The sequence below is a fragment of the Aspergillus ibericus genome (genome assembly GCF_003184845.1).
Source record: "Aspergillus ibericus CBS 121593 unplaced genomic scaffold BO80scaffold_43, whole genome shotgun sequence".
NCBI lineage: Eukaryota > Fungi > Ascomycota > Eurotiomycetes > Eurotiales > Aspergillaceae > Aspergillus > Aspergillus ibericus.
Genome location: NW_020292141.1, coordinates 52,573 through 64,269, shown reverse-complemented (window position 1 = coordinate 64,269; position 11,697 = coordinate 52,573). Strand labels below are relative to the sequence as shown.

At 52.7% G+C, this 11,697-nt stretch overlaps 5 protein-coding genes across 5 annotated transcripts; 3 read left to right on the top strand and 2 right to left on the bottom strand.

Annotated features, from left to right (window-relative positions):
• Window positions 1-19: 19 nt before the first annotated feature.
• Window positions 20-2,075, bottom strand: BO80DRAFT_186461 (Zn(II)2Cys6 transcription factor). Its single transcript, XM_025714076.1, has 4 exons — window positions 1,649-2,075; window positions 1,493-1,588; window positions 968-1,433; window positions 20-913 (listed from the first exon to the last, which is right to left on the bottom strand). Exons 1-4 carry the CDS (start codon window positions 1,908-1,910, stop codon window positions 214-216), a joined length of 1,524 nt encoding a protein of 507 aa, XP_025571903.1. The 5' UTR covers window positions 1,911-2,075; the 3' UTR covers window positions 20-213.
• Window positions 2,076-2,384: 309 nt separating this feature from the next.
• BO80DRAFT_481881 (O-methyltransferase) lies at window positions 2,385-3,554 on the top strand (the record flags this gene model as incomplete). Its single annotated transcript, XM_025723391.1, has 2 exons — window positions 2,385-3,092; window positions 3,158-3,554. 2 exons carry the CDS (start codon window positions 2,385-2,387, stop codon window positions 3,185-3,187), a joined length of 738 nt encoding a protein of 245 aa, XP_025571902.1. The 3' UTR covers window positions 3,188-3,554.
• Window positions 3,196-4,265, bottom strand: BO80DRAFT_428050 (FMN-binding negative transcriptional regulator). The gene has a single exon (XM_025720163.1). The coding sequence runs from the start codon at window positions 4,198-4,200 to the stop codon at window positions 3,424-3,426; it is 777 nt and encodes a 258-aa protein (XP_025571901.1). The 5' UTR covers window positions 4,201-4,265; the 3' UTR covers window positions 3,196-3,423.
• Window positions 4,266-4,909: 644 nt separating this feature from the next.
• On the top strand, window positions 4,910-6,242 carry BO80DRAFT_414217 (putative transsulfuration enzyme family protein). Its single transcript, XM_025718089.1, has 2 exons — window positions 4,910-5,113; window positions 5,164-6,242. The coding sequence occupies exons 1-2, from the start codon at window positions 4,964-4,966 to the stop codon at window positions 6,190-6,192; spliced, it is 1,179 nt and encodes a 392-aa protein (XP_025571900.1). The 5' UTR covers window positions 4,910-4,963; the 3' UTR covers window positions 6,193-6,242.
• Window positions 6,243-8,107: 1,865 nt separating this feature from the next.
• On the top strand, window positions 8,108-11,543 carry BO80DRAFT_428048 (uncharacterized protein). The gene has a single exon (XM_025720162.1). The coding sequence runs from the start codon at window positions 8,437-8,439 to the stop codon at window positions 11,119-11,121; it is 2,685 nt and encodes an 894-aa protein (XP_025571899.1). The 5' UTR covers window positions 8,108-8,436; the 3' UTR covers window positions 11,122-11,543.
• The last annotated feature ends 154 nt before the right edge of the window (window positions 11,544-11,697 follow it).

The following is an 11,697-nucleotide window of genomic DNA, read 5'->3' as shown; positions in this document are numbered from 1 at the left end:
ACTAAGATGCCGTGGTAGCCTCAAGGAATGCTTCGATCAGGGTTTCTCTAAACCCCATAATCGACCGCTCGAGAGCTTCCTAGTATGAGTCTGGCGCTTTTCCGAGCAGAATAATGATATACTGCCCTACTTGAAACTACCACGCCTGAGACATCGTGGAGGTAGCTTATGCAGTAGTTCCACGAAAACATTCAGATCCATCTCAGGCCAGCATCAGATCAAAAGCCAGTCACGGCCCAGGTGGCCAATGGAGAAGATCCATTGTGGCAATGCGCCATCATTCTGCTTCCAGTAATCCTTGATGATGTCAGCGGCATTTATCGCGTTGATACAACTGGTACAGTCCCAGAACTTTTCCATATATCTCAGTATGGATTCCCTTTGCTGTTGCTGGTGACATTCAAGACCAGCAATGCAGAGAGGCCAGAGAAGACATTTGTAGACAGCCTGATTATCTTGCAAGCTGCTGATCGCGTCGATCAGCTCTTGCACCAGATCCTCCAGTGGCAGACATTCCTTAGTAAGAGCCCCAAGAACACGCTTGCCGTATATCAAAGCCCCAATCTGGTACGTCCGTGCCAACATGCAAAGAGGACGTATATCTCCGGTACCCGTTGTATTTAGTTGAAGTAGAGACGTTGCCCATACAGAACAATCAAAATGTTGTATGAATTCGATCATCGTCACGGTATTCTCAACGTAGTAGCTGAAGATAGAGGTATCATGGCGATCATGGTGTTCCAGGCCCATTATTGCGTCCCTCCGTGCTGAAAGATATCTAATCGCATCCAGTAGGTATTCTGGACACCCAAGGAATGATTGCTCAACTGTCTCCTGAAACTGTGGACCCCGGAGCAGATCAAACTGTGATAACAGTTTAGGGCGTACAAAGGTCCCTCCCAGGGTTTCAATCCTATGTGATAAAACCCATCAGCCACATCATCAGCTCTCTAACTGCAATACTCACGAGTAAATTTGACTGGCGAGAAAATTACGGATCTCCTGAATAGTCCGTCCCGGATCAAGCCGGGAACCAGGCTCGGGTAGACTTGAATCCATCAACCGCTTGGCACCTTCTAGATGAACATTCCATCGATCACTGCCTGACTCCAGAAGATCCAGAAATATCAGCAGGAAGATACTAGCCACCGTTGTATCCTTCCGCTGTCCTGTCGCATCGCCCAAGGCTTGTGAGATCCCTTGTATAGCTTGATACTTGAAACGAAGCGCATTTATATGAGCATTTGTCCGCTCGGGCGATAATTGGATGGTGAGATCATGAAATGAACGCTCTCTATTGGCTCTGTGTCGTGCTGCAAGAGCCAATACAGACTTGAGCAGAGTCTGGTCGAGTAACGAGAGGGATATCAGAGCCCTGAACGGGTTCTTCTCGCTGTCGTATACTATGAAGAGCTTGCATATGCTATCGTTATCTAGGTCTATGTTAGACAAGCTTTTAGACAAGCTTTGGGGCTCAGTCCAGTAAACTGACAATAGTCGAGGTAGTATCTAGAGACCGGATCCAGGTCCGAAACGGCAAAATCGCCTATGCTCGGAGGTACGCTAATGACAGGTTTCATAGGAATTACTGATCCATGTTAGCAACTTTCTAGGCAACCATGCTAGTTCAATCGTGCACCATGCTTACCGTCACGTTCGGGAGGACCCACAGTAAGAGCAGACTCTGCCCCTAGTGCAGGATGGCCATCCTTTGGCCCGGATTCGTTTCGACCATCTGCGCTTTCAAATGAAACGCCCCGCATCTTCCCTCGTATTGCCACGCCAGCAACCCATCTGAGGGGTCTGGAAGCAAAGCATTGCAACCCACTGTTTGTGCATTTTGCACATGGCGAACCAGACTGATCGCAACGAATCCGCCGCCGGCGACAAGTATAGCAAGGGTTCTCCATCCCACTTATGCCGACTTGTCCCTGGGTGGCAAGAGCACAATCCCTCGCACGTAGCTCAAACAGCCATCCCCCATAAACAGTGCAACAAGCAATCACAGTGGACCTATGAGATAGAGGCGGAAGAAGTAGGCCGTATGACGCGGTCCTGATGAAACCTGCGGCGAGATGAGAGACGGAAGAAGAGGCCGGCGGAGGGACGAGAAGATGCCCGCCGATGTCACCCGGCACCCAATCAGAGCGCGTCCTGGGCGGGATGGCGCGCATCTGGGCTTATCGGTAAGCCACTCAGCATATCGCACACTCTATTCATCAAAGTCCATATTGTCACCTTGACTCGGTCTCCGGTTTCTCTCCTAGTGTCAGCAAGATGTGGCCGACTATATAAGTCTGCGGAAACCCGCTGTCGTTCGACATAAGCAATTGCCCCTCTTTTCTTCCCTCTCCCTATACTTCCCTGCCAAGAAACCATCCACCATGGAACAGATCTATGAGAAATACCCCTCTCTTCGCAAGTTCGAGACCGACGGCTACCAAGAATCCCACGATGGCCGTGAAATTACCTTGTTGAAACACATCTACTCCCACCCCTCCCTGCCGCAAATCCGTGACTCCCCGTCGGCTTTACTCAACCTCATGGACGAATTCGCCGCCAAAGAAGACTTCCTTATCAGCATTGGTCCCGACAAGGCCGACAAGCTTGTCAAGATCCTTGCCGATGAAAGGCCCCAAGTCGTCGTCGAGCTGGGGGGCTATCTCGGCTACTCTGCCATCTTGTTCGCAGACACCATGCGGCAGACAGCCAAGGGAACTTCGACAGCACTCCGCGTGTGGAGCCTTGAGGCCGACCCTCTCATTGCATCGATTGCCATGAACTTTATCGACCTGGTGGGCCTGAGCGACATTATCAAGGTTGTTGTCGGCCCTGCTGCCGATTCGCTCAAGCGTCTTAGTGCGGAGGGGAAGCTCCCCAAGGTCGATGTTTTGTTTCTCGATCATGTGGAGGACCTTTATGTATCGGATTTGGAGGTGTCGGATCAGCTTGGCTTTCTGCACTCCGGTGCGCTGGTTCTGGCGGATAATGTGGTGCGGCCGGGTGCGCCGGCTTACCGTGAGTATGTTCGTGGGAGTCCGAAGTATGAAAGCTGGGGGTTGAAGAGTCTGATTGTTCCGGGAGATGCAGATGTGGGTATCCTTTGCCCCGTTATAGTTGCCTATGTGGCTAGGCTAATTGTGTGTTTTCTTCGCAGGACGAGATCGAGGTTACCAGAGTCAAATGAAGAATGGTCTGTCTTCATGTGGCTTGGGTGACAACATTGCGTTACGGACTCGCCCGATAAAAAAGAGCACATGTTGTGGATGTGCTTCTTTGTTTGTGGGAAGATACTGCAAATACTTGAACTGTTTTGGAAGTGATATGCTTGCGCTACACATGGCTCCCTACGTATCCGAAGACGTCTATCGGATTCACAGGGTAAATATACCAAAACCCATAAACCTTCCATATAACAAGGATCTACTTCTGCCCATCCTTCAGCGCCCCCCGCTCCCTCACCATCCTTGCAACCTCCCTCCCAACCTCATTTCCCAAACTCTCCAACCCATCAACAATCCCCTCGCGATCCCCCTCCCTCTTATCCTGACTCATCTTAAACTTCCCCTCCAACCGCTCAATCCGAATCTCAATCCCAATAATATTCTTCTTCAAAATCTCCACATATGACACCGGCGCATCCGAAACCTTCCACGGCCCCGGCCGCCCCTCCGTCCCCGTATACCCCATAATCGATGACTCGCTCTGGTCAGTTAAATCCTCCACAGCCCTCTGCAGAAAGGCACCCGTTTCCTCGGCCTTCGAGTCACAGTATATCCGCACCTTGCCGTACGCCTGCGCAGCAGCATAGTTCCACGTCGGCGCGACCTTGCCCGTTGCCGGCTTCGTCTCGGTATAGAACTTCGGTGTGACGTAGTGGTGGGGTGCTGCGGTGAACAGCACCATAACTTCGTCTTCAAGTTCGAGAGAGGTTTCGCCGGTGGCTTGCTGGGCGGCGAGAGCTTCCATTAGGGCCTTGGCTTGGGGGTTTTGCTTGGCCATGTGCCCGCGTAGGGTGCCATTGGGGATTGTCCCGTCTGGGGTGTCGGGGACGTCGAGGATGAATGGGATGTGGCTGGATTGGAGGAGCGGGTAGAGAGGGGATTTGATTGCTGTGGTGATGATGCCTAGGGGGTTTTCGCGGATGAGTTGGTGGAGGGTGGGGAGGTGGGATTCGGCGTAGATAGCGCGGAGGTACATGGTGTTGCGGTGTCTCTGATAGATGGTTAGAGGTATAGATGAATGGTGATGTGGATGATATGTAGCAGAGAAGGTCAGCTTCTTATAGTCTGTTGGCCGACGAGTCATACTTGCGATAGGTTGATATCCATTGGTTTGAGTCAGCGCATCAGAAGTACGCTGATTGGAGGATCACGCCGAGGGATTGAACCGATTACCTAGATCGGTAGACCTCCAGGCTGAGGCCCAGAATTGGTCTTTTGGCTTCTCCGAGGAAATGTGAACCTGGTGGGGTCATTGTTGAAGGAAGGGCGTACGGGCTGCCCAGTGCGTAGGCGATATCGTACACCGTAAAATGACATGGTCAGGTACCCGCAAGAACCACGGGGTTGCCACAAGGACGGGCTCACACGTTTCCTTCGCTGCAAAGACTTTTAAGACAGGCATTGACTAGCCAATCAACCACTTCCATTTACAATGTACGGGAGCGGAACTAGTCTCCTTTTGCACTAGCTGACAACGGCTAGGGCAGGGCTAGGTGGCGCAGGCCAATAGAAAACATCGTCTTCTCCAGGAACTTGCCGGTTTAGGAACTTGAGGGGAGTGGGGCAGCATCTCCAGAACAAGCATAGACATGGCAGTATAGAATGGAGCAGTCGATGCAAACTGTGTTCTTTGCCCAGGTAGCAGACTGTTTAAGGGAGTTCAATCCTCATCTCGGATCTTTTTTCTTGCATTGATTCTGAACTCTACGATCACAGTTCACAAACTTCCAGTCAACACCATGGCACCATCCCTTCACCCCGCAACCCGGGCATTGCATGCAGATGATTCCCTCACCCGGGTCACGGATGTTGCGCCTCCAATTCATATGTCTACCACGTTCAGATACCCGGATGACCCCGACAGTCTAGTTCTGTCCGTCGACCCCGTGGTATGCCACTGCCATGTCCCTCATTTCAACCCCAACTAACATCATCCCAGGAAGAGTTCGACGGCAAAAACTTCATCTACTCCCGCGAATTCGCCCCCAACTCCACCCGCTTTGAAGCCGTTCTTTCATCTCTCCTCCACGGCCATGCCATCAGCTACTCGACCGGCCTAGCCGCCCTCCAAGCCGCCCTAGTCCTACTAAACCCCCGCCGCATATCCGTCGGCGAAGGCTACCACGGCAGCCATGAAGTCATCTCCATCATCTCGCGACTCTCCGGCCTCGAAAAACTCCCCCTCGACTGTCCCGCCGACAGCCTCCACAAAGGCGACGTCATCCTCCTCGAAACCCCCATCAACCCTCTCGGAACCTCCTTCAGCATCGAAGAATACGCCCAAAAGGCCCACTCCCGAGGCGCCTACCTCATCGTCGATAGTACATTCGGACCTCCGGGTCTCCAGGACCCGTTCGTCTGGGGCGCGGATCTCGTTCTACACTCCGGGTCGAAGTACTTCGGCGGCCATAGTGATCTCCTCTGTGGCGTGCTCGCTACGCAGCGCGATGACTGGAAGAAACAGCTCTTCGAAGATCGAATGGCGTTGGGGAGTATTATCGGGAACATGGAGGCATGGCTTGGTCTTCGTAGTCTGCGTACATTGGAGGTGCGGGTGCAGCGAGCGAGTCAGGGGTGTGGGAGGCTTGTTGCCTGGCTTCAGCAAGCTTTAGACACTCCATCTTCTGCTTCTGGGAGTAACGAGCATGCTGTTCAATCTGTTCTGCACAAGATCTATCATACCAGTGTGCAAGATGAACCGTGGGTTCGGAAGCAGATGCCGAATGGGTTTGGGCCTGTTTTTTCAATCGTGTTGCAGAATGAGGATTATGCGCGTCGGTTACCGAGTCAGTTGGCTTTGTTTCAACATGCGACTAGTCTTGGAGGCGTGGAGTCGTTGATTGAATGGCGGGCGTTGTCGGATTCGAGGGTCGATCGGAAATTGTTGAGGGTTAGTATTGGGTTGGAGAATTGGGAGGATTTGAGGATTGATTTGTTGGGGGCGTTTAGGGCTGTGTTGCGGGGGTAGGAACTTTCCTTTTACTTGGCTTTGGGTGAGAAGCATGTGTTTAAATTATTAAAATGGGTATATGTGTCTTTTTTGTCTTTGATCTTATCAAGAACGTTATTGGTTGCTTCCTATTCTGTTGTAAATAACCATCATACAGTTCTGCTGTTATGAATTTCATTCTCAGCGGATAACGTAACGTCTCATTAAGAGATGACGGTCGTGCGTCACTGACACTCAGGAACTGGCCTGGACACAACCACTCCAGAGCTGAGAACACACACGGCAAACTAAATAATCTACTAAGCGGAGATGCACGTCTTGATAGATGACTCGCAGCATGACGTTGAATCAAAAAAAAATTACAGCACAGCATATCTCCAAGGCATCCAGATGCATTGGTGATCTTGGTTGCTGATCATCGGCGCCCATTCCCGGCCTGAAGACGGGGATATGATCAGCATAATAGCTAATAGCCTACATACCGACCCGATCTGCAAACTATATAGCATTGGTTGCTATTTCAGGAAGACATTTCCGAGTTGAGTTGGGGCACATCCCTTCGTCTCACTTGATCGCTAGATTGTCTTAGATCTATGTGAGGTCCGTTGGAGGTAGATTGAGATCTGCCGTTAGTGATTTTTCCTTCACTGCTTCTTGTCTGTGATTATAAAGTGCGGTTCAGCCCATCACTTATGCTGTCGGTATATGTTTGAATCCTTTTAGATATGCGATGGTGTAATTTATGGTCTTTGCTAGAGAGGTAAGACCAGCGGAAAGCAGTGTTGGTTATCCCTAAAGTCAACATACATATCCCGGGATTTGATGTTAGGATACCAAGTGATCAACAAAGACTCTCCAACATCAAGAAGCGGTGGCTATAATCATACGCCCGAGGATATATATCTTTCTTTATGACATGGACGAGCCAAGACATATTGTGCATCCACGCTATGTTGGCTGGATATGACGGATATAACCAACGTTGACATAGTGATTGATTGGAGCGCCGCTGCAGAATTAGCGTCCTCCTGCCTTGGTCTCGGTATTTAGTCCGCTAGTTGGTGGGATGACGTCGTTGATTTCTTTCTTCTTCCGCGTATACCGTTACAACAATAACGCAAGAATATTGGCCTCATCAGAAACCATCCATCTTCGTCAGATCGGTTCTCGTAAAGTCGACGTGTCGACCCCAGGGGGAGTCAGGGATGACTGGATGTTTGACTCGGAGGAGCAGACCAGGCGAGCAGCTACCCAGATAGGCAAGTATGTCTGGTGACTAAGCAGGACCCTTGTTCGAGTGAGACCGGAAAATTACCGTCCTGTACGGAGTATACAGGAACAAACAGATCAACAGCGCCCACCGAATGGAGATGTTGGTGACGCTTAAGGTATTAAGATAGGTAGATCGAGAGACACACCGTGTATGCTCCCCTGGCCGAAGCCACTCGACCCCTCCTCACAGCCGTTGCATTGTGGTATTGAGAGACAGCCGCCGGCAGGTAGACATAGGTACGATTGAATGCGGTGTGACCTGAGCGGCATCAACCAACGCTGCTACAGATCAGTCGAACAGACCCTGGTGAATGCGTTAACCTGCGGAGGTCTGGGGTCGGAAATACCTGGAATACTACCTTCCCTCTCTGTAGGCTGATCCGACTGTGGTATGGGAGTGAGTCCGACCTGGTTCCTGGCTGTAAAGTGTCAAATCCACACGACGGCGGACTACGACCTAAGTAGCAGAAGTAATGGGGCACTGCAAACAAGGCGGAAGTCCCAAAGCGGGCCACCGAGGGCGGTCCAGGCTCTTTTGCTGGGTCCAAAATTAGCAACGCAGTGCCCGGCCAATACAGGGCCTCGGCGAGTAACCCCATACCTTACCTGCTCATACCCGCCCCATACCATACGTGAAATTTAATTAATTTGCGCAGGGAAGGAGCAACAGGACAAACCACCGACAATGACACCTGGATTTTTGTTGGCGCCCTCTTCAGCTGTGCCTTGCAGCTTTTTCTTCTCCTCCTGCTTTCTTCCCTCTCCCTTCCTCACGGTCCTGGCTTCATCTCCGTGATCGCGTCGTTCTGAGCAAGAGCGCCATCCCGCATGGGCGCATTTCCCTTATCTTAGGTTTGCACCGATTGAAACGCCGCGGCTGACCATTGATTCATTTACCCCCTCTTTCACGGCCACCACCACCCCCCGGGCAAGGCCTCTTTCCCTGAACGGCCCTCGGCCGCGCATTTATTGCTTCAGTGACCGCCAACGATGGCCTACAACGCCGTTTCCCAGGCCGACCACGAGGTGGCTTCCAACGCGACCGACTCGGACCATTCCCGCAGTCCTTCACCGCAGCCCCAGCACAATAATGGCCTCTTCGAGCAGCTGCCCTTGGATGCCGACCATATCGGGGCGGGCTCCTACCTACAGCCCGCCAAGTCGGCCGAGGACTCTGGCATCAAAAGATTGGGCTCCATGATCCGGTCCATGACCTCCACCAGCTATGATATGGTGGAGGAGGATGACTACGAAATGCCCGCCGATCCTTCAGCGAACCACAGTTCCAATAGTCCCCGTTACGTCCCTCCGCTAAAGACAGTCCCTCAGGCTAGTTCTACGACCACCCCTGAACCGACCCTGCGGACCCCCGTCACCGATCAACCCGTGCCCCTCAGTCACCCTACCCCCGATCTCCAGTCGCTGCAAGGTGCCTATCTCAATAATGTAGAGCGGCTCGAGAGGAGCGCCGAACGCATGAGCCTGAGTTCCAATATCGGAAACGAGATTCGCAAGATGGACCAAGAACAAAAGCGCCGGTCGTCTAGTTCGGCCTCCAACTCCACCCATGCCAGCAATCACGACGGCTTCAGACCGAGTCTGTCGTCCCGTCACGGTTCCATCCAGTCCGCATCCCGCTTGGCACAAGTGGCAGAGCATGCGCCGGCACGGTACTATGGCGATTCGATCCCCCGGGTTCCTGCGATGCCTTACCTTCCCCCTCCTCCGCCACCCGCCGCGCATGGCGAACACGACTTTGTCCAGCAGGATTACTACGACCAAGAGCTGGGCGAAGAGCTCGAAAGAACATACACGGCTGCTTCGACCGATACATACCAACAGGCGCGGGTTCTCTTCAATGACTTTGATGGCGTGCATTATGTTCCGAATGAGAATAATCTGGCGCGGCGGGTGTCGCTGACAAGGCCGCCCCTGGCCAGTCGATCCGAAGCCTACAAGGAGCCGCAGACAGGCGAGAATATGGTTTACTATCCTGCTCCGGTGCCAAGGATGTTAAATCTGCCACCTCGTTTATCGCAGAGGAACAGCACGCAACGCGACAAGCGTCGCACGCAGCTCCTTGGTGCAGTCGCTGCTGAAAATCGCAAGTCGGCGCTGCTTGCTGCCCAAGATCCAGTCGATAATGGCGAGGCAAGACGCAACAATCAGCCAACAAGCATCCCCCCGCAGCTGCGCGCAAGTGTCTTCTTCGATCAGCCAGCTCCCTCTGTTGATGTAGAGGTCACGCATGCTTCAGCGGTGGCGACACTAGACAGCATCCTCGATGCCTCGACACATGCCCCCGTCAGTGCCTTCACGGGGCAAGCCGATTCGAGAGGGTATGGTCAGGCATCACGCAAGCTGTCCTCCAGGGACTTAACCGACCAGCGGAAGACGCTCACGGCCGGAAGTATGCTTGGGTTCGACCATCACCTTTCCGACCCGGATCTCAAAGAGATTCCCCTGACATCGGGTCGCTTCTATAACCAAACAGAAGGCGATGCTGCAGATGTTCATGAAGGCACGTCACTACGGGATGACGCCCATGATGGGATTGGTGGTCCTGTTGGCGCTGGGGACGCTCCTGAAGCCGATGGAGAAGGGCACAATCTTGAAGAGCCGGATGCCGATTACACCGGGCCACCCAACACGCTACTAGCGGAGCTTGAATTCAGAAAGAGCCAACTAAAGCAACGACAGCGAACAGCGCCAGAATCTGCCGGGTTACACTCGACTCTTCTCCAGCTGGAAGCGGTGGCGCAGAAGCAGAGTGAACATCGACGACAGAGACCCGTTACCTTGGCTTGGGAAGGTCCAGATGCTCACAACCCGGAAGCCGAGGATGATGATGACGTGCCTCTAGGCATGTTGTTTCCGGAAAATGCCAATGTCGTTAACGAAGTACGTCCATTGGGGCTGATGGAGAGAAGGGAGCTGGAGGAGTCCGAGCCCCTAAGTAGGCGTCGTGCCAGGCTCCGAGGTGATCCCCCACCGCGCAGCCCCGAAATACGCCCGGTTACCATGTATTCGACGGGAGCGCAGGATACTGTGGAGCCAGAAGATAGTGGTGACGAAGGAGAAACTTTGGCCCAACGTCTAAAGCGACTGAAAGCCAAAGACCAGCCCAGTGCAGGCTCGGACAGCGAATTCGCGAATGAGATCTTGGCCGAGATCAACCACGTTGGGGAGGATGCGGCAACTCAGGAGAAGGAAATCGCGCCAGAAGATGAAACTCTAGCCCAGCGGCGCGCTCGCCTCCAGAAGGAGGCTGAGACTGAGGCACGACAGAATTCCACATTTAAGATCCCTCGGTACCGAAGGAGTATGGCAGACATCCTTCACGCGCGGCGTCCTACCACAACCGGACGGCAGTCGACGATTGATGCTGCAGCACCTCAACCCGGGCAGCAACGCACTCTGGACCATCGGATGTCTCTTCAACAGTTTCCGTCGAAATTTAGTTCCCCGGCTGCAGGATACCCACCGCATCAAGGGGCTGCAGGCACCGTTCCTTACGGCCCCGGGATGGTACACCCCAACACGTTCTACAGCGATGCGCTACTAGGCATGAAGCATCTCAGCTATGCTGTGCCGAACAAGTCCAAGGTCGTGCGGCCAGTGGTTGAATCGGGGCAGCGGGAAATGATCGACCGTTGGCGACAGAGCATCGTCTAGACCCTTTACGATCACCTCCTTATTCCTGTTCTCGTTGCTTTGGGCGTTTCTCTGAAAGATTTCTTCTTGTCTGTTTGGTCAATTACTTGCGCGGTATATCTACCAGGTTTAGCGTATCTTGTTGTATCTTGTTAGCATAGGGGCGAGGAAGCATAAGTTTCAAATTAGCGAACTTTTCTAGTCTAGGTTGTCTGGTAGCATGCAGGTCTTACCATTTTCACCCCGTCATAGTGAGGATCTTTGCACGCCCTGGACGATCGGTGAGCGTTTTGATTCGAGGGTGCGCTGTAGGTGTATGCAACCTGGAGAGATGCCGGTGGAAGGATCGTCCCTGGGGGATCCAGAAGATGGTTGGGGTTATTCCACGATTGTCGTCATTATTCTTAGTGTTAATAATTAATATAGTTCTATTATTACTTGAGGGATGAAAGGACTGCACTAAATATATCCGCGTCCCAGGCTATTCCAGGCTTGTCCGTTTCCGGGCAGGCATTCCTGCTGGGCCGATCCGTTCCTGACGGTCTCTGGCTTGGCTGTTTGTTCTCTTGCTTTTCCTTCCTTTCCCCCCCTTCGGCC